The 22,360-nt window shown below is 36.3% G+C and overlaps 2 protein-coding genes across 4 annotated transcripts in view; both read right to left on the bottom strand.

Moving 5' to 3' along the window:
- LOC133307357 (uncharacterized) overlaps positions 1–17,971 on the bottom strand; it is a 76,722-nt gene extending 58,751 nt beyond the window's left edge. For 2 of the 3 annotated variants that reach the window (XM_061507859.1, XM_061507861.1), the window contains exons 1-8: positions 16,742–16,871; positions 15,638–15,687; positions 14,758–14,826; positions 14,558–14,616; positions 13,830–14,037; positions 8,026–8,094; positions 7,835–7,914; positions 4,863–5,012 (exon numbers count right to left, since the gene is read on the bottom strand). In XM_061507859.1, coding sequence (XP_061363843.1) covers positions 4,863–5,012; positions 7,835–7,914; positions 8,026–8,094; positions 13,830–14,037; positions 14,558–14,616; positions 14,758–14,826; positions 15,638–15,687; positions 16,742–16,811 — 755 coding nt within the window. In that variant the 5' untranslated portion in view covers positions 16,812–16,871. Of the gene's footprint in view, positions 1–4,862; positions 5,013–7,834; positions 7,915–8,025; positions 8,095–13,829; positions 14,038–14,557; positions 14,617–14,757; positions 14,827–15,637; positions 15,688–16,741; positions 16,872–17,951 lie in introns of those variants that run through there. The other variant, XM_061507860.1, reaches the window with a different exon arrangement.
- Positions 17,914–20,114, bottom strand: LOC133307362 (intermembrane lipid transfer protein VPS13-like). The gene is made up of 5 exons (XM_061507864.1): positions 19,945–20,114; positions 19,745–19,837; positions 19,134–19,211; positions 18,491–18,600; positions 17,914–18,045 (listed from the first exon to the last, which is right to left on the bottom strand). Exons 2-5 carry the CDS (start codon positions 19,833–19,835, stop codon positions 17,914–17,916), a joined length of 411 nt encoding a protein of 136 aa, XP_061363848.1. The 5' UTR covers positions 19,836–19,837; positions 19,945–20,114.
- Between the last annotated feature and the right edge of the window lie 2,246 nt (positions 20,115–22,360).

Genomic DNA, 22,360 nt, shown 5'->3' on the forward strand with positions numbered 1-22,360 from the left:
TTCACAACATTTTACTTTTGTTTCTAGTATCTCTTCTGTTTCCATCCCTAAAACCACAGGTGAAGCACTATCTCATCCAGGGTGGCGCCAGGCGATGCTTGATGAAATGCAGGCACTTCACTCCAATGGCACTTGGGATCTTGTTCGTGCTCCTCCCGGGAAGTCTGTTGTTGGTTGTCGATGGGTGTTCACAGTTAAAGTTGGTCCTGATGGCACTGTTGATCGCCTTAAAGCTCGCTTAGTGGCCAAGGGATACACACAGATCTTTGGTCTTGATTATGGGGATACCTTTTCTCCTGTTGCTAAGATGGCTTCTGTTCGCCTGTTTCTTGCCCTTGCCGCCATTCATCACTGGCCCCTTCTCCAACTTGATATTAAGAATGCTTTTCTACATGGTGACTTGCAAGAGGAAGTTTATATGGAGCAACCACCAGGTTTTGTTGCTCAGGGGGAGAGTTCTGGAATGATATGTAAACTTCGGAAATCTTTATATGGCCTGAAGCAATCTCCTCGGGCCTGGTTTAGCCGCTTTAGTTCAGTTGTTAAATCCTTTGGATTAATCAGAAGCAAAGCCGATCATTCTGTCTTTTACCGGCATAACTCTTCTGGCCAGTGCGTTTATCTCCTGGTCTATGTTGATGACATTATCATTACAGGCAGTGATCAGACCGGGATTGATCAATTGAAAAAGCATTTATTCAACCAATTTCAGACCAAAGATCTTGGCAGACTTCGATATTTCTTGGGGATCGAAGTTGCACAGTCTAGGCGGGGCATTTCCATCTGTCAGAGGAAGTATGCACTGGATATCCTAGATGAGACTGGCATGTTAGGTTGTAAACCCATTGATACACCTATGGACCCCAATGTTAAGTTATTACCAGGACAGGGGGAGCCACTGCCAGATCCTAGTCACTACCGCCGACTAGTTGGAAAATTGAATTATCTTACTGTGACAAGGCCAGATATCTCCTTCGCAGTGAGTGTTGCAAGTCAATGTCTTGATTCTCCTTGTGACTCCCATTGGGATGCAGTTATTAGAATTCTCCGATATATTAAAAAGGCGCCAGGAAGAGGTTTATTATATACAAATAAAGGGAGTTCAGAGATCTCTAGTTATTCAGATGCTGACTGGGCAGGTTCTCCTTCAGATAGACGATCCACCTCAGATTATTGTGTTCTCTTCGGAGGAAATTTGATCTCTTGGAAGAGTAAGAAGCAAACTGTGGTCGCCAGATCCAGTGCGGAGGCAGAATATCGGGCAATGGCAAATGCAACCTGTGAGCTCATCTGGCTGAGTCAATTGCTGAAGGAACTCCATCTCTGTGAACAAAGGCCTATGAAGCTCATTTGTGACAACCAAGCCGCTTTGCATATATCCTCTAACCCAGTCTTTCATGAGAGGACCAAGCATATAGAAATTGACTGTCATTTTGTTAGAGAAAAGATCCAGTCAAGGGAGATCGAGACAGCATTTGTCAATTCCAATGATCAACTTGCGGATGTATTCACTAAAGCTCTTAGAGGTCCCCGAATAGATCATATTTGTAACAAGCTGGGAGCTTTTGATATATACGCACCAGCTTGAGGGGGAGTGTTAGAAATAATATTAATTTATTATTAGAATAGTCTAGAATAGTCTAGATTGTGGGCTTGGCCCATTAGGTCATCCCATTAAGTCTTTTAGTCTCTATAAATAGAGAGCCTCCTTGTACAGACTCATATACTTGAATATACAATATATTTCAGATTCAATTTGCTGAAACATGTGCGAGGAATTCTACAGTGCAAGTGGCAAAACTCCACTTTGAGTCAGATGATGGTGTCGTAGAATGGCAAAAACTGGGCAGAGACGATCTAGATGAAAAGTCAAATCCCCGCGACAAGAATATCGCCAAACAATATAACAACAAAACAATGAAGAAATGACAAAAATATCTCATTCAAAGTGCCTGGAAGGTGGACGGCACATTGGTAATGCCAAAGGGCATAACTAGGAATTCGAAATGGTCATGGTGTGTTCAGAAGGTTGTTTTACAGATGTCTGAAGGTTCCATTCTAATCTAATCATAATCGGAGCATATATCAACTTTGGAGAAGACCATGGTGCCTTGGAATTCATCTAAAAGTTCATCGACTTATGGTATTGGAAAACAGTTCCGAATAATGACGGCATTAAGCTATCTGTAATGAGAAAAGCCAAGGTCCGTCCTTTTTCTTTTTTTGGCAAAGAGTGGCGAACTAAGCATAGAGCGACTAGGGTGGATGATCCTGTCTCGAAGAAGTTCTATGACTAGACAAGTAATTTCCTATTTTTGGTAGTGAGTATAACGGTGTGAACAGACATTGACCACCTTTGTGTCATCTTTGGGGGGGAATACAATGGTCAGCTGCTTGCGTCAAGGTAGGGATGGATATTGACAGCCATTAGGTCATCTTTGAGGGGATAAAAGCGGTAAACTTCTCGAGATGGGGAAAGGCTGACAGATCCGGCTAAGAGGTAGTCCTTGTTAGAATATATGTAGAATTGCGTAATTATATAGAGTATCATGTAGATAGGGAAGGGCCCAAGCCCATTATGTAATTACTTCTTCACTATTATAAATAGAACCTATGTATGATCTTATTAGATACACAATTTCCCAAAATTGAAGTGTCATGTTCTACAAGGGTTGTAAAGGTAGATCTATATCATTTGTTACTTCGATAGATACTATTTAGGGGAGGAAGCGGATAAACGCATATAGCATGCAATTACTCTGTTGGAATTGCTCATAATAAAAGGTAACCTTGTAATCATATTGTTTGGCCCTCTGTTGGAATGTCATTGTCATGTAGGCATGGTTCGTCATTACTGAGCCCATAGTTTCGAGCCATTGGACGCCCAATATGATATTTGTGCCCTATAGGTCGGAAGAAGCAAGTCCAGTGAATAAATGGGCCTGAATGAGTATTGCTACATCTTGAAAAAGGGTTGTGCATTTTAGGCATTTCCATTGCCCACCAAATTATGGAAGAGAGAGATCAGTGACGGCGGTAAAGCGAGGAATTAGAACATGCATGCTGAGAAAAAATTATGTGTGGTGCCTCCATCCACCAACACTTGAACCAGATAACCTCGTACGGTGCCCAACATACGCATTAGCTTGGTGAAAGCTGGCCAAAGAGAGCATTGAGACTGATTTCTGAGACTGATTTCTGAAACCGGCAGTGGGAGTTCAGTGGTGTCAATCTTGGCTGGTGGCGAAACGTCGCCTGTGTCCTCAAAACCCTCCAAAGATAAAAGGGTTGGGCAGCCTTTGCAGTGATGCACGCAAATGAATTTTTCATCGCAGCCAAAACAGAGGCCTTTATCACGTTATGCCTGCATTTCTTTTGTGGATAATCGCTTAACTTCAAGCCTTAGAAGACATGGAGGTGCAATTGAATTTGTAGGAGGGATGGGTGATGCTATCAGCATGGTGACAACTGTCAGCTAAATTGTTCCTTGAACTATATCTCATAAAAACGGGCTAAAGTGTAGGTGCTGTCCAAATCGACAGGGCAGTGGGCTTGGACGGCCATGCATATCTATCTCTAGAGTGTGGAAATAAACAAGCTACGTAAGTAGTGCAGAGTCATATCTTCCATGAACTTGAATTGCACATAACATATTGGGATAAAGTGGGGTGCCAAGCCTACATATCTTCAGAGTCAATTGTGTTAATGTTTAAACTGCTGTCCACACAAAAAGAGTTGACCTTTTCTTTCTCCCACAAAGAATGAAGATGGTTACAGCATGTTAGGGTTTGCCCTCTAAAATAAACTATATCTCCAGCCACTAATATGATAAGTAAATATAACTGTTTAAAAATGCATTACATGAACAATGCTCAATCAAAATGAACTCTCTTCAAAAAGTACAATCTGAATGAAATCTCTGCAGCATTTTTCGTCATTACTCAGCCCATAATCTGCATACTACCCTAGAAGACATCAATGAGTAGCAGTGATGATGAACGACTCAATGCTATCTTCTAAAATTATAAGCTGGCATAAAGGACCGACATTCTATTACTTGGGGTGTTGTATTGTCAGTTTCCTTTGAGCTCAAACCCCAAAGACTTCTTTACTCCACACCTTCAACTTCTCAAATTTCTTTACAAATCAAAACATTCTGACCCAACTATTCGATCATTTCAATATTCCTTTATTCGAAGTCCATAAAATTGTCAAAGTGAAGCCATATATTCTTAAATAATGAAATTGGAAAGGAGGAGAACCTAAATCTAACAACCAAGGAAGATTATCAGCAATAGGACAAGAAAACAATTCCAACATTAACAGGAAAAGATTCCCCCAAGCACTAGTAAATAAGGAATCTATTCAGACAGACATTAAATGAACCATATCCGAATGGAATTATCAAAACCTCTCCTACTACAAGTTATTGAAGCACCAAATTACTATAGGAATTTAAAGATATAAACCCCCTCCCTCCTCCCAAAAGAAAAGACCTCAGAATAAAAATCATCATTAGACAGGCATAGACCAAAGATTATCGAAGGATCATCCCGAAACATGAAACAAGTTGTAGGATCTAGACCAAAGTAACCCAACACAAGAAAAATTCGGACCAAAATGACCAGGTCTTTAATGGATAAAAAAGAAATATTAGTAAATAAAATAGGATAAAAGAAAACACAGAGGGAGTCCAAGAAATTCTCTGTGAAGGGGAAAAATAAAAATAAAAGATTAATCACAAAAACTGAACCTTATCCCACTAGGTGGGGGCAAAGCTAATATTGGGATATGACGGAAAGAGCACAATCCCCAATATCAGATACAAATTCATGAGTAAAATCATCTTTTTAAAAACTTACAATCGATCTCCAAGGTATCTCCATGATGTTTTCTTTAGTTTCTTGCGAACATCTGAAAGGACTGATTCCTGTGCATAGTGCCACCAAAATATTTGCCAACGGTCAAATTTTCTTGATGTAGGACAATGCCAAGGACGAAAACAACCATACCTACATAACATAATAATAAAATATTTCAAATACCTAAATTATTCTATATATGAAAATCTAACAATTCACTTAAAGAGTTGACATTAAAAGATTTAAGTATAGGTCAGCATACAATAAGAATAATAGCTTTCGAGTTGATCCTAGTAAGGCATTTTTCCCCCACTTAATGATCATGGAAGGTTAAATTTAACAAATTAAATTGCACATCACATTTACATAATCAAAGAAGAGCAAAAGCGAAAAGAGCAATTGATACAAGTATAATTCATGAGTCATTCAAGAATTTACACAATCCTTGGGTTACGTGCCAACAACTGAAAGCCTGAAATCAATTTTAGATCTAACTCAGCTAAAATACTAGAATGAATGGTGCAAAGTTTCATGAAACTATAGGGTTTGAGGTAAGAATGGATAAAAAGAGAGAATGGAGACTCAAAATAATGGGATATCAAATTGATATGGGGTATTATGATGTCATGATAAAGAAGATAATGCACTAACCCTTTTTTTCTAGGAACTAGGATAACCAAGAGACTACCAACCCTAATCAAATAAGGGAACAAGTAACGAATTATACATAAGATAAAATCCTTAAGAATAGGATAAGTATCCTGAAAAGATAAGATCCCTAAAAATTAGATACCATAACTATCCCTAAAATAACATTAACTATCCTAATCTATTATGCACCATTCTCTTCCTCTAAATATTTTGTAGATATTCTAACATTCATCCTCAAGCTAAAGTTTATTAAGTTTGCTTGTTACAAATGAACCCTTTAAAATTAAAAAAGAAAATAACAAAAAATATCGTTAGAATGTGTAGAAAATATCATAAATATCTTAATTGTATCTTAAAATAGTTTAGAGCAGCCTAGATGATCTCTTATGAGTAGTTTCTCTATTTCATCATATTTCAAGATATGCATCCTTATTTTAGGAGACTCCTATTTAATATAAATAGGGCTAATTACTTTGTCTTTATATCACTTCAAATCATGTCATTATACAAAAGGGAATATTATTCGGTGATTTAGTCTTCTATTATCTCATCTCCTTTTCTTCCCTCCCTTTATACTTAAATCCCCATAATTTCAAGAAATATATAAAGTGAGCTCCATCAAACATGGCTGAAAAACAATTAAGGGATATGTTGGAGATGCCTGAGAGACGAGTATTGTTGGAAAGAAAACTCAACAAGACGGCTGGGATGATCATCAATCTGACAGAAATTTCTTAGGAAACAATCAAGCACAGCAAGGCCCAAACTTCTCTAAACGACATTTGGAAGCTTCAAAAAGTAGAAAAAATTAACAAGATCCAAAAACATGAAATTGAAACTAAGGCTGACGTGCATCACACTCACGGAGAATTTATTACCAGCATGACTCATCAATCAGATAGGAGAAATTACCACCAATATGATTCAAGACAAAGGCTGATATGAATCATAACCAAATCATCATTGTATTATTCATTGGTGAATGGTGAGAAATAAGTAATCGGAATGCCGGTAGAAGAAAAGTCGCCACTGGTATGTTCATGAGTAGACTGCCAGAATGATTGTTGGCAGCAAAAGAATGTCGTTGGGTCACCAAACGAGTCTAAAAGTAACAAATAGAAGCAGGTGCTATAATAGGGACATTTAGCAGCCAAACAATTCAAACCAAATAATGGAATCTAAATCGGATGACAGTAGGGGAAAGCAACACCAAAATAGAGCGCATTAGAGGGAGAGAAAAAGTACACTAAGAATATACTAAAACGACATTGATGGAAGAAATTCTAGGTTTTTGGTGGCTGGAATTTGTCATGGCCAATTGATAGGCAAACAACCGTCTGAAAATTAAGGTAGGCTGAATCAGTAAATCAAACGAAAGATTTTCTTATTTTAGGAAACTCAAAAGCAGAATAGTGAAGAGACAAGTCACAAAAGATGGTATCACCCTGATGGCATGTTGAAATTATAAGGTTTAGGCAAAGGAGAAAAGGAGGAATTGATATGGTGTAAAATGATGTGATGTCATGATACAAAAGATAAAGACGGACTCGTGTTTATACTAGAAAATAGGTTAAGTAGTAGACTCCTAACCCTAATCAAATAAGGGAACAAATAACAAACTAAAGATAAGATAAAATCCCTAAGAATAAGATAAGGATTCCAAAAAAAAGACTCCCAAAAATTAGGTAACACAATTATCCCTACAATATCATATTATCCTAATCTATTATGCAGCATTCTCTTCCTCTAAGTGTTTGGAGATATTCTAACAGCATAAAAGTATACTTCTTATATTAAAATATCAACTTCACTAAGAGTGGAAATTATAAGATATGAGTATAAGTCAACAAGCAACAAGCACAATAGCTATCATGCTGATCCTATTAAGGCAATTGTTCCCCACTTAACGATCATGAAAGGGAAAAGAACAAAGCAAATTGCATATTACATTTACATAATCAAATAATTGCTAAAGCCATAAGAACAGATGATACAAGTATTTACACGATCCTTGTTTTATGTAAAACAACTGAAAGCCTGAAACCAAATTTAGAACTAACTCAGCTAAAATACTCGAGTTTCCTCAATGCATTATACTACATTTTTCTATAAAAAACAAATTGTTAAGAAAGAAGAATATTTAGGAGAAGAGTACAATAATTGCCAGTGTTGTTTCCTTACTTTGTCTTCATTTAGTATGTTTTCAGTGCTATTTGCTTCTACAACAGCTACTATTTTATACATCAAGCAAAGGTTTGTCCCAAAGGCACTTCTTTAACAGTGCTAATACAATAGTTACCGGCTTCTGGCAATGAACTTACTTTTCTCTTAATCTACAAGTGCAGACATAATCCCACACAAGAAACATCTGTTGTAACTGAGCTTCATCTAAAGATATAACCTGATAAGCAGAGACAATATTAGAAAGATATATAAGTAATGTAGGACAGCAGAAAGATAAGATGCAATATATTGCTTAAATTAGCAAATTCCATAAGAAAGAGTAACTAACCAAACCACTCAATTCAGCGGTGACAGAATACTGAGGAGCAGTGTCATCAAGCTTTTGTGATTTGTTAGCCTAGAAGACAGACCAAAAACAAAATTTATTAGGAAGAAAAGCTTTTCAAGATTTCAATAATGATTAAAAAGAATAGAGACCAGATGGTTATGCATAGAAATAATAAATCAAGACCCAAATAATTGAGGAGAGAATAAATAAGGCGAATGCAATACACCTCTACTGAGCAAATAAAGGAAATATGCAACAAATACAAAGGGAGGTTACAGTGTTTGCAAACTACAACAAAAAAACTATGCTAGAAATATAGTAAGTTACTTTTTGTATATAGAAATAGAAATTTTATTAAGAAGAGAAGAGTACACAGAAAGAGGATAAAGCATCCTCACAAGGAAATTACACAAGAGACCTAGAACCTAAGAGGCTGAGTCATGTAACAGGGTATGCCAACCCCTCTGCATGTCTAACAAAGAGACACCTCTAATGAGACTGTAAAGCAATCAATTCAACACAAAAGCTTAAATTGTTGTGAAAGGCACTTTAATTGTTTAAATTAGACATCTTTAATGGGACATTGACCGTACTACCACAAAAATATATATAATATATCGGAATGCCACACGTTTGAAAAAATACACAAAACTGCCACAGCACAATAGTCACTAAGGTACTCAGCTACTATGGACCGGACACGTGTCATTTCCCCAGTTGCTGGAAAAGCCTAGGAGACCTGGTTGCACCAAAGTAGCTACCTTATGTAGCGACTTTGGGTTAAGTGAGTCGCATGTCACTCATTTGATCAGAGTAGCCATGTTATGCAGCGAAGCGACTATGGCATACTTTTTCTGAATTGGCAAGCCTATGAATCAAAGTCGCTGGGTAAGGAAGCTAATTTGGCCTACTATTGGCAGCTACGCGTTGCAGATGGTGCAGAAATTTTGCAGGACCAAAGTAGCTGAAGAAGGAAGCTACTTTGATGTCCTTACTGAAGAAGGAAGCTACTTTGATGTCCTTAGTCGCTGGAACATTTGCTACTATGCCCATTTCATTGACACGTGGGCAATCAACACCAACCAGGCCTGCAAGGCTTTTCCAGCCACTGGGAAAGTGACACGTGTCCCGTCCATAGTAGCTAAGAACCTCAGCAACTATGGTGTCATGGCATTTTGGAAAAAAAATTGCACTCTGTGGCATTCAGGTATATTATTTTGAAAAAGGAGGCAGTACGGTCAATGTCCCCATCTTTAACACACTCCCTCATACAAGAGCTCATCGAACTTGAAGAATGGATAATGCATAGGCTCACTGATGTAGCTCTGGAAAAATGATGAGGTGATTGACAAAAAAAGATATGCTAGACAGAAGATTAAAAGAGAAAAACAAATCTTTATTTATCAATGAAGTTGTTACAGAAAGGTGTTTATCTCAAGGGTGCCCCTTCAACCTAAGTCAATTCTCAGTTCTCTACTAGATAAACTCAAAAGCTCTCCGTTACGATGTTTTCTCACTCCTAATATAGTCCCTACCCCCAAGTCCTAATGGAATACTATTCACATAACAGCTCAATATCATGTAACTGCCTATTGCTAACTAGGCTTATTTCTTCGGTTATATTCTCTCCGTATTGTTGGCTTAAAATGATTTTCCCTCTCAGAATCCTTACCCATAACAACAACATCTTCCTCAGTAACAACCTCAACCTCAAGGTTGAAGTCACAAAACTGCCACGAATCAAATCTACATCTTCCTAGGAAGCTTCTTCTACTGACAGATCCATCCATTGGACTAAAATTTGCTCCACTGCACCTCCCTGATGCTAAATTGTCCTAGGTGCAGGGTAACATTTAGTTCCCTCCACCTGCAAACCATCTAGTAATTGCTCTTCCACACAATGATATCACCGAATGCTCTTTTTAGTTGGGACACATGGAAAACACGATATATTCGTGCTTGTTCTTTGCAACATGAAGGCCACTACCCCAATTTGTTTGATAACCAAAAAAAGGCTATAAAACCCAACAGCAAATTTAGGATGCAATCTTGAGGGCATAGTATTCTGTCAATGGGGACGAATCTTTAAGTAGACCTAGTCTCGCACCTGAATAGGTAATGGCCTCCTTGTGTTTATTGACCTGACAGGCCATATGTGATTGAGCCCGAATGAGATGAAACTTTAGCTGTGGAAGAGCCTCATCACGACCTATGAGGTCTAATGCCACAAATTCAATTAGTATTTCGCCTCGAATGAATTTGGGGATGGTCTACCATACACCACCTCAAATGGTGAGCATTGAGTAGTTGTACGATAACTGGTATTATACCAATACTCCGACCAAGCTATAAATTCTCTCCAAGACTTAGGTTGTTCGAAGCAAAAGGCATGAAGATACATTTCCGATGTTCTATTTATTACCTCTACCTGCCCATCAATTTCCGAATAGTAGGCAGTACTAAATTGGAGAGAAGTCTCCTATATACGGAACAACTCCGGCCAAAAAGCGCAAATAAAAGTTCGGTCTCCCTCACTTACAATAGACATTGGTATACCATGGAGCCGTAAATTTCAGCAAAACATTTTGCATTAAAAAGATACTTCACCCTAATAAAGTGTGTGTACTTACTTAACTTATCTACCACCACTAAAACAGTGTCAAATCCTTTGTAATTGGGTAACCCAACTATGAAGTCCATAGTGAGTTCTTCCAAAATAGAGTTTTGGATAGGAACGGGCTATAGTAACCTGGCTGGAGAGGTTGCCTGATATTTACTCCTTTGGCATATATGACAAGCCGCCACATAGACTGCCGCTATATCCTTCGTGCCACTGCTAGGCCAATATACTGATTGTGCAATTCTGCCAAGTGTCCTGAAAATCCTAGCATTCCCTCCGGTAGGAGTGGTGTGGAATTCTTGTAATAGTTTAGGAATCCAATCTAACATAGAAGAAAGAACAAGTCTACCCTTATAATACACCCTACTGCCCACAATGGCATAATGGGGATGAGAGTTCGGGTTAACCTCTAGTTCAGAAATGATTCTGGCTGAATTGGAATCCTTTTTTACTTCAGAAATGATTGTGCAACATTTTTTTGCAGGTGTGGATGTCTATATGCTCATACATTTATGGGATTCGTTCCTTCATGCAAAGGAATTGTGTGGTCCACCTCTCTATAAGGGGTTAATCCCCTTGAGGCAGAGAAGACAATTTGTATAATGTTGCAGCAATTGTTAAAGCTGGGAGGCTTGTAAAGGAGTCAATCTGTCTTGAACACCTAACTTAGTAACCCCATATCAATGTCCATTGTCAAAAGAATGAAAACCAAAGCAGCAGATTCAACCTCCACGGTTTTGGCCAAAGCTTTAGATGAAACAAGAGATAGGGATAGAGAAGGATCTCCCTAAATACACACATTCTCCCCTCCCTAATTGAAACACTTGTTGAGGTTCCTCCAATTTATTCTAACACCTCCTAGTGCTTCTAACCATGCAACCCCTAAAATAACATCAACTCCATCCAACTCGAAAATGTAAAAGTCACTTGTAACGACATGCGTACCCAATTGAATTGACAGATATGAACATAGCCCTTGCGATAGCCTTTTCTATCCATCTCCCAATCGCACTCCAAATAGAATTGTTTCTGATCAGGGTAAATTCAGTCGTTGCACTAGCTTTTGCCCAATGAAATTGTGGCTCGCGCCACTGTTGATGAGGACCAAGATTGATTTCTCGCAAATACTCCCCTTCAATTTCATCGTTTTGGGCGACTTCATTCCCCCAGCCGACACCAATGACAAGTCCACCCCCTGCATTTCTAGTTTGAGTTCTACCTCTTCCCGAAATGCCTCAACTGCCTCTGTGCTAGAGACACCCTCATCATGGATTCCATCACAGTGCCACCTCCAAATATCATGAGCCGCAAACTCCTTTCAAGACACTAGTGTGTAGGGCTGTAAGCTAAGCTGCAGTGAAAGCAGCCACCCTCCTCTCTCAGGTGAACAAATTCTTCGTAAGATAACTATTATGCCCCTTTCATCCTTCCCCTACCAGTCATTCCTAGGGCATTTCGATTGTTGGAGCCCAAAGAATAGGTCTTTGTGCTAGTTGGGTCAATTATGTCTATGTGGTTAGAGTTATTAGGCTTGGGCCCAATTGCTTTTACATTATTGTCCCATGTAGCAAGGGAGCCCATTCTTCCTTGTACCCAATTCCTCCTCCGCTAACTGAACGATAGCTTCCCCCACCACTCCATTGGTGAACACATTCGTAGCTTCTTTGGACTACCATCTCTTCTTCCACATCGCAAGCCAACTCCATTGCTCGCAAGACCTCTGTAGGATTGTGGGGTCGTACTTTACTGCAAATCTCAATCCGTAACCCACCTAAGAAGTAGCCCAACATTTGATTCTCATTGACCTCGGGGGCTTATGCTACCAAAGCTTCAAATTGTTGAACATAATCATTCATTATTCCTTTTTGCCTCAAGGTAGAGGGGCGTTCGTCAACTCCCCCTTGTGTTCTGTCCCCATACAGCTGGATAATGGCCTTCGTTAGTGCCTCTCAGCCAAGACTCGACGTTGTTTTTCTCAACAACCAAAACCAATGCACAATTGTCGATTCCATGCTCCCGAAAGCCCGTTGGACCTTCTCATTCGATGGAATGTCATGAATCTCAAAAAACTTCTCTCTCACTATCCACCCTATGGGATTAAAGCCTTGAAAGGTTGGGAGTTCAGCCTTGGTTGTCCACGTTCATTCCACAGTGGAGCCAATACAAGTCCCCTCAATTTCGTTATGCGAGTGCTGTTACGAGTTGTCGTCTACGTTGTGCCCGCCTCCCTTGGGCACCTAATTCTTGATGATTGATTTGATTTCATCAAGACCCTCCAACTTCTTGTTCACCTAGTTGGTCTCTCGTCAAAGGTTCTCAAAAGATTTCTCCAGAGCTTCTATTCTTGCTTGCCATACTTATTAATCTCAGATAGTGGGGCGTAGCGACTGACCCTCCAAACTGCTATAGCACTATAGCGGGTAGCGCTACAACGCTATTATGCAACATAATTTGATCTGCCCACTATAAAATTATTGCAAACTCATGATTTGGGGTGGGTTTATAATTCAATGAGCAATGATTTCAAAGCATATTATTATTTAATACATATAAAAAATATGGATAATTAATTTTAAAATTAAAAAAATTGAATTATAAAACATACATAATTAACTCAAAAGGTGGTTACATAAAAAATGAATATTTATTGATCAATGAAGTGGTTACAGAAAGGTGGGTCTCAAGTGGACTCCCCTTCACACTGTTCTTTACTAGATTAACTCAAAAGCTCTCTGTTACAATGTTTTCCCACTCCTAATATACCCCTTGCCCGAGTCCTAATGGAATACTATTCACATAACAGCTCAACCTTGTGTAACTGCCTATTTACCCGTAACACCAACCTAATTGAGCCATGAAATTTCACAATTAAATATTTATTAAAAGGATGGAGAGCAGTGAGGATTTAACTTGAGACCACTTGGTCATTGGCTTTGATACCATGTTAGGCAACCAATTCAACCTAAAAGTTTCAGCTGTTAAGTGAAAGCCACTTTAATAATTTATAGTAGACTTCTTTCATAGAGACCATGAGCAGAACACCATAAAGAAGATAAAAAAAAATAATTAAGTTATAGATACTTTTTTAAGAATAAGTTACAATTAATCAATTATAACTAAAATGACAATAATTGAGATGAAAGATTGATATGGAAAATAAGGGTTCTAATTAAGATGTCCATACCGAAAGAATCAAGGTTACATCACATGGTGCCAATATAGAATCGTAATGTTTTCCTTCAGATCTTATATTGCTCGCGGAGTAGGAGTTACTCATACTGTTCACAGTTATCAATTCCATTGAACCATGAAACATACTGGAATAAAATTCCAGTCCTTTGATCACTACAATTTTATGTACTTGGTCCAATCTCACCTTTCCATTTGAAGACCTAAAATATAAGGAGAATAAATAAGTCAAATCTCAGCTGACACATAAACTGGCATCTCAAACTTAATTGCTTCTTTAAGCTAATTTCAATCAACCACTTGTATTAATTTTGGTTTGTTCACATACAATCTTCTGCAGGGTAGAGATAAAATTTGAAACCCGACAGGAACAATTCTAACACAATAATTCCCAAATAATAAGACTTTTTGGAGAAAAACCATGTTTAGAAATATTATTAGTGACAGAACGCAGGTTAAAATTTAACACTAAGAAACACTAGTTATGTATACAACGAGTAGGTATAAAATTAATCACCCGGAAAAACGTGTAATTTTTCCTAATTTTATAGTACTATAAATGAAACCAGAAAATCTAGAAGATAATCATGCCAACTTCCAAGCTGAATATTCGAAAGAGCCCATGAAGAAATCCAATCAACCTCTGTTTATACTTTATAAACCCTCAACAACGAAAAAAAAAAAAGTCTAATTATAAGTAAGATGAAAGTAAGAAAGCATTACCCAATAAGATTTTGTTTCACGGTCAAGTTTGAAAACTTCAAACCAAACATAACATGCCCCTGGAAAATTATAGTAAATAAACAAGTGCCGATCAAAGTTAGTAATTGATAAACCAATCCTTAAATCTTTAGATTTTAATGCAAGACACTGAATCCTATGAATTTGAAGAAACAAAATATATGACATAAAGATAATTATACCAGATCATTCTGAAGGTCACTGTATAAAATATCAAGATTTCGGATGTCCACTTGAATGCTGTCAAGGATCTGAAAGAAAAAGGGTAAAGTATTAGTGGTTATATCAATGGAATCATAAATCCTGATAAAGCATCAGCGATGCCAAGTATGAGTTTCTTTTTTTTATAGAAAAAGAAATTCATCCAGAAAGAAGCGATACACAAAAATAGGAGATTAGAATATCCTCCACAAGAAAACTACTGCAAGAGAAAACTACAAAGAACCAGCAAAACAGAACTAAAGAGTAACATTGCACAGTGGCAGTCCATTCTCTATGCGAATTTGAAACAGTGTTTGTTTTTCTTTCTTCATTTTTAAATCATTTTGCACCAGGAGCCACTAAAAATAAATAAATAAAATTAAAAATAAAAAATGAAGAAGAAGAAATTGATTCAACAGTGTATGTGCATGTGTATTAAAAATACCCCTTTACCTGAATAACATAAGGAAACCAAAACAACAATCCTATCCAACACAGGTATTAAAAGTTGATTGTTACCATCAGCTAAACATAAAAACCATTCATAGGCCAGCAGCTAACAACATAAAGTTTTAGAAAAGATAGTCCTTAATATGGTATCAGATCCTCTTCGACCAAGTGGCCAAGCGTATTATTCTTCATGCCTATTCTTGATTAAATCAAGTTTCAACACAAGGTACGATATATCTATGCTCTGTCCATGCTTCAAGCCACTTGAATGAGACGCAAGTTAAAGATAAAAATCATTCCTAGGAGATTAGGAGTCTTAATCTTTGAAATCAATGAGGAATAAGATTGGATTGACATGAAGAAACCAGCCTAGGCAGAAACAACAATAATATCTAGCTAAAATAATCCTACCTTTGCAGTGATGTGAGAAATAAATGATTGCCCAGCATGAGCATGACTACCTGCAGAAAATAAAGCAATTAATAAAAACAAAAGTATACAAATATTTCAATGGAACAGCATTTCGGTCTAACCTTAATAATGGATTGAACAGTACACAGATTTGGACATATCAAAAGCTAAAATTTATTCTTGTGAAAAACTATTCTATTCTCATAAATTTCAATAGAAAGAAGAGATAAAAAGTACAAAACCACTGCATTACAACATACCCTCTCTAGTAAAGGTAAAAGATTAACAAAGTAAAATATCTTATTTTTCCAAATAATCATTGTTTTATTACATCAAAATCACCTTTATCCTAAACTAGTTGGGATCGGGGGTCGATAAACCCAAATAAAAAGCAAAAAAGATTGAAGGAAAAGAAAATTAAGAATAAATAAGAGAAAAAAAATAGATAACAGAGAAATAAAAAAGAAGGAAAAAATAACTAGCATGTCCAAAGTCAGGATAAAGGAAGGGGGTTGGAATCCGATGTAGCAAGCCGGCCATAAAAAAACATCCATCTTTATGAGATGAACCCTTAAGGAATAATCATTGTTTTATAGGAAAAACAAACAAACTTGTCAATAAATAATAAGGCTTTCCAATGCCGATTTCTTCTTTGAGGACATGTGAATTAAAAAAAATGAAGGCAAGCATAGAAAGAGAAAGAAAGGGTGCAGAGAAAGAGTAGAGAGCAAGTCCCTGAATACTCTGTTACTGATTCAATCAATTAGTTCAGGGTATCACAGTGAAGGCTTTTATAGTTGTAACCGATAACTAACCGTAACTAACAGTCTGACTCAGCAAGAGTCTAAGCTGACTAACAGCTAACAGAAACTATTCTAACAGTTCAACAGAGTATTAGGCATGATAAGAAAAACTAATACTACATTAGGACTTTATCAGTTCTTTGGTGAAAGCATGGTATTATATAAGCTTATCCATCAAAGCCCTCTTATGCATAAAACGATGGATAACTTAATAAGGCCTTGGGAGTAGGATTAGGTTTCATTTAATTTTAATACATAACATATAAACTTCCCCATTACACATTGGAAGCCGCAAGCGCACCTGAACACGTCGGCGTTAACCATGAGAACCCAATTCTTGAGCCAGTCAACCACAATACCCAAGTATTCATTTCCGGCCAAATGCAGTTATTTCACCAACATCATCTCCCCCATGCTGCCATGGACAACTTCTTTGTCACCAAAATCTGATCAATACCACCTTCAAAGAAAGAGACAATGAAGTGGCAGTGATCAGGATCTTACTTCTCTGACCCAATCAATGCTTTGGCAGTGGTAGACATGGGTGGTGAGTTGAGTTCACTCTAGGAAGTTGATAATACTGACAGGAGCTAATATTATAAAAAATAATATATTTTAAATTTTATTTTAAAAAATAAACGTATCGTAATTCTATTAAGGATAATCATGAAACTTTGCATTATTATAAAAAAATTAACAAATTGAACCAGTGCCAAATTGTTTAAAATTATTCTTTTTAAAATAAATCAACTATACATATCAACATCAACATCAACAACACCTTTATCCCAAATTAATTGGGATACATATACATATAAATAATATAAAACGCATCAAAATTAAATTTTGATACCTAATTATAGTGTATACATAGTAAAAAAATTGTGCATATATTATTAAAATAATAAAAACTATTACAAATATATGCTAGTAAATATAACTTTAGACCATCTTGACAATACAGGGCTCATGCACAATCCCCCTGAATTTTTCACTGCTATTGAGTCTAGATTCTTATTAGAATTTTATTAATCAATGTGTGCAGACTTTTTTTAATTGAATGGACACAGTGCTCATGAGTTGTTTTTTTATGCCTTAAGGACATTTATTTCTCTAAAAATTAATTGAACACAACAAATTTAGATGTATATAGTATATTTTTAAGTAGAAGGTCTTTTGTAAATCTTATCCATTACTACATAGTGCATCACCAAATAGAAGATATTCGAACGCGTGAACCTTTAAGTCACAAAGGAGCAGCTTTACAAATGCTCCAAGTCACCTTCTTACCAAACATTATAATATTAAAAAAATTATCAAGTCTTATACAATCAGGCCCTATACTATCAGACCTTGTCCTATTATGCATACCAAACAGGCCCTAAATTGATTCCCTATCTCTCAAGTCAAGATTTGCTAAATGTTTCAATGTTGCTTTCTTCCAAAGGAATAAGTGGAATGTGTACACAAAGCCTAAGCAATGCACTTCAATTTGAACTTAAATGGCTTACCACACACACGTCTGGATAATTTTTCCAACTCTGCCGCTGCCAGCTTGGCCTTTTTGCCAGCAAATTCTCTTTTTTCAACAGCATCAGCACTCCACTATTACAACAAAAATGAAATGCTAACAAACTGTATAATAAATATGGTACATAATAAAATAGTTTAGCTGGAAATGATATGACTCAGTATCTAAGAGAATTTTGGGTTTGTTTTCTGTTTTCATTTTCAGTTGATATATTTTCACTAATAATTACAAAAATGCCACCATTTTTTCATTTTGTTCCTTTTTTTCATGATTTTGTAGTTTTAACATTTCCTTTACAAAATCCTAAAAACAGGAAATAAAATAAAAAAAAGGTCATAGTCTTTTAATTATTAATGAAAACAGGGAAGAGACCGAACAACACCCAAAATTTCTTTGCTCTTTGTTATTTACATTAATTCTTCAATGGACACATAAATAATGGTTAAAAGACATCTGATATAGGTTGTCAAAGCTTTTGAAACAGATGGTTAGACAAAGAGTGAAAAGATTAAGAAGTACCTCTTGATCATCTCGCTGTGATGCTGAAATAAAGACATCCTCTAAAATGATTATAATGGGGTCCCAGGGCTTTTTCCATGGAATTTTGATGCTTAGCTTCCCAACTCGACCTAGAAAAAAATTTCATGCGTCATTAGGAAAGAGAATATGAGAGCTCCTTTGAACATGAATTCTTCCATCCATGCATCTTCTAATCAAATCAGAAACAACAAAAGGTACAGTTAGAAATGGAAGAACTAGGGTTTGGAAGAAAAAAAGAGGTCAAGATTTCGGAAATGTGCTATGCTGGCTATTCTGTGGTGCATATCATTCGAGATCAGAGAACTGCTCAAGTCTTTCAATGTCTGCAGAAACTTTTTTACCAAGAATCAGGTTTTTGGCTTCTCTTTGGTGCTCGGCCCATGGTCTTTCTCGGGGGTTTCATTTTCAAAATTGCATAGACATTGGGCTGCCATTATGCACTGTTATTCTTAACTTCTGTTCTGCTGGTCATTGTAATTTTCTCTTTTAGTAGTTTCTTGTGGAGGAGATATTATCCTCATATCTTTGTACATCTATTCTTTCTCAATGGATTTTTTATATTAAAAAAATTACAAATCAAAGAAATTCACTAAATGTTTGTGGGAGGATGATATTGCCATACCTTGCTTTAGTGCAAATGGGAGCTGAAGATAATCAAATGCTTCAAGTATCAGCTCCACATTCTCCAATAGTACTTCCTCTATACAACAAAACACATTCAACTCCAAAATCATTTCTCAAACAACATTTATTTAATGCACAAAATATTTAGATTTTTTAATATTTAATTTTATTCTCCTCCTCATGATTAATCAGATTAGTGACATTACAATAAAATAGCCAAATAGGAGAACAGCATATGTACAGTCGAAGTACACAAGCATTGGAAAGAATTTAGCAAATATGCATACCTTGTTACCTTCTGCAACTCAAATGTTCATAAAGTTGAAAAAAAATCACAACAAGCTTACACATAAAAAACTTTGAATCCACAAATTAATAGAATTAACCTAAATAAACTTCCATTGTGGTCATGCAAAGCTACAAATAGTCAAATACATGAAAATGGCCCTTCAACACCGGTTTTTGAATTAAATTGCTCCATCAATATTCTTATTGCACATAAAATTGGCGTTTCCAAAGGACCAGTCTGATGTCAAAATTTGAAAGGTAAGCATTATGACACTTAGACAAGATAATCCCTAAAGAAGTACTACTAATATATCAGCGTACCAAGTCTAATTTTCAGCTGCTCCTTCTGGATATCTTTGAAATATCGGCCCAGGTAACCCAGAAGCAACTGATGAACCAGTCCTTCAAACATTACTGCAACAGAATGGCCAAGAACATGGTAAATCATACAAGCTCGTGCGATGTCATTGGTAACGACATGAAACAATTATTACATCAGAAAAGCATTGTCGTAAACTCACCTGAAAGAGGCGGCGGCGACGGCGAGAGAAGAACCGGTCGGAGGAAGACGAATCCTCCGGCACGGTGGCCTGGTGGCGGCTGTTGGAGATTGTGTAGTAGGTAGTGAGTGATGAGTGATAGGGTTTTGAATCCAATATGATGTTATCTCTTCTTATTTGTTGTAGTGATTCGAGTCGGAGTAACAAAGCAGAGAGATGAAGAGGGAAATAAAGAACAGTTTGGAATACGATAGAGTAGAACATAAGAAACGCTTATTTTTCCTTAAATTATGATAATAATTTTCATGGGGTTTGGTATTTCAGAAAGCGAAGGGGGACACTTGTCCTTCGCACTAAAGCCGTGTGTCATAAATTTGCCAAAATCTATATTATATTATAATTTACAGTCATATGAAAAGTTTTGTCATATATAATCTATACAATCATTTGGATTCTTTTATAAAATATAAATTTTTCGTCTGAAGCAACTTTAAAAAAAAAAAAAATTATATATGTCATGGATAAAGAGAGAGTTGATTTATAGTGCAATCTAATTAATTTAAGGATTCGTTTTTTGTAGTTAGTGCAGATAAGTTTTCTGCACTAAGTCCAATACGACGTCATTTTGAGACAGAAATTATGGTATTTTTGTAATTTTAATTTATTTCAGGATTATTATAGTCTTTATAATAATTTTTTAATTTTTCAATCGCAAAACAACGTCGTTTTGGAAGTAAATGCAGATAACTTATCTGCATTAACTGCAGAAATATTTTTCCCTTAATTTAAATATTAAATTAATAAAATTAATTTGAATTTCAAATTTAAAATTTACATTTAAATATAATCATGAAATTAGATTTAACGACAATTGAAAAAATTAAGGAAATCAATTAATTAGATTAATTAGCTCAAATTAAGAATACTAATTAATTAGATTGATGGGCTAAAATTAGAGAAATCAATTAATTAGATTGATTGGATAAAAAAAATACCCAATATGATTGGGAAATGATGGGTAGCCAATCAATTGGTTGATTAGTCATCATATTTAGTTTTTTTTTTCTTTATTTAAATGAGATATTTTTCTTATCTTGCTCCATCCAAATCCCTAGCCAAAAATTACTTCATTTTTTGGAAAGTTTGCTGGTTGGTACTGCATTTTTTAGTTTAGTAAATGGCTTTTGTGCACATATTTCTTTTATTCTTTTTCTGTTCTTCTTTTTTTGAAAAGTGTAATTCATATAATGATTTGGATTCTTTTAAAAAGTGTAAACTTTCTACCTTAGGCAAGTTTTTAAAAAATAATAAGTTATATAGGTCACAAATAAATTAATAAAATTAATTTGAATTTAAATTTTGAAATTTGAATTCAAATATAGTGAAGAAATTAGATTTGATTACAATTGAGAAAATTAATAAAAATAATTAATTGGATTGATTGTTCTCCCCAGTACCACCTTTAAGAGAGGTTTAAAGAACCCCCAAGGGTAGCTCAGTTGGCAGCTGAGCTCCTAAGGGATTGCTTGGTGCAGGGATCAAACTCTGCCTCAAGCAGTTTCTTGAAAAATCTTTGGGGGCTAGAGGATAAGCCAAAAAATCTTCGGTTGGGGGATTAGTCTCGTCACCGGTTGCGAAGCTTAGTGCACCCACTGTTACAATGAGGGGCTAGCCCAAACGGGCCGTACCCCGAGAGCATGGTGCCCAGAGAATGTTGAATGGGGATACCTCCTGGCAATGTACCAAAAAAAAAAAAAAAAGAGGTTTAAAGCCTTAATCCTGGACCCGCCCTGAATCACACTAGTCGCGAAGCATGAACCGATTGGAATATTTCCAAAAAATTAATTGGATTGATTAACTCAAATTAAGGAAACTAACTACTACTGTGGAAGCTCCTCTTTCTCTCTTGAACAAACCCTAGCCGTCAATCTCCCATGGCCCTTTTCTTGAGCTTTAGCAATATCTCTTGAAAGACTTTAGATGTTGAAGAATCGTTATTTTCCTACAAGACAACAAAGTGGTGTGGACTTTTATTGCAGAACTTATGTTTTCAAGTCTTGCATGGTGATCAAGAACGTTTTTGATCAAAGCACTCTTCTACCAATAATTACCTTGAGACAGACAGAACATCTCTTCTATCATCTTGTGTCTCATCCGCTTGTTCCCACTATTCAATATATCTATCACGCAACATCTCATCCATCTTCCTTTTTGTTATCCGAATTGCAACTTTCTCCACAATTAAGATGACATCTTCAACTTCTGGCTCAAAACAAGTAAGATTTGAAAGTAAGTGTAAAAAACAATAATTGAGAAACCCACACAATTCAGGTAATTTTGGTCTTTTGCAAACTATATTCCACTCAACAATTTTGCTTCATTTGTTATTTTTTTCAAAGAAACTATTTCATTTAAATGTTATACTCTACATAAAGTA

The sequence above is a fragment of the Gastrolobium bilobum genome, unplaced genomic scaffold (assembly GCF_033153095.1).
Source record: "Gastrolobium bilobum isolate Gb01-03AN ecotype WA unplaced genomic scaffold, APGP_CSIRO_Gbil_v1 utg713, whole genome shotgun sequence".
NCBI classification, from domain to species: Eukaryota; Viridiplantae; Streptophyta; class Magnoliopsida; order Fabales; family Fabaceae; genus Gastrolobium; species Gastrolobium bilobum.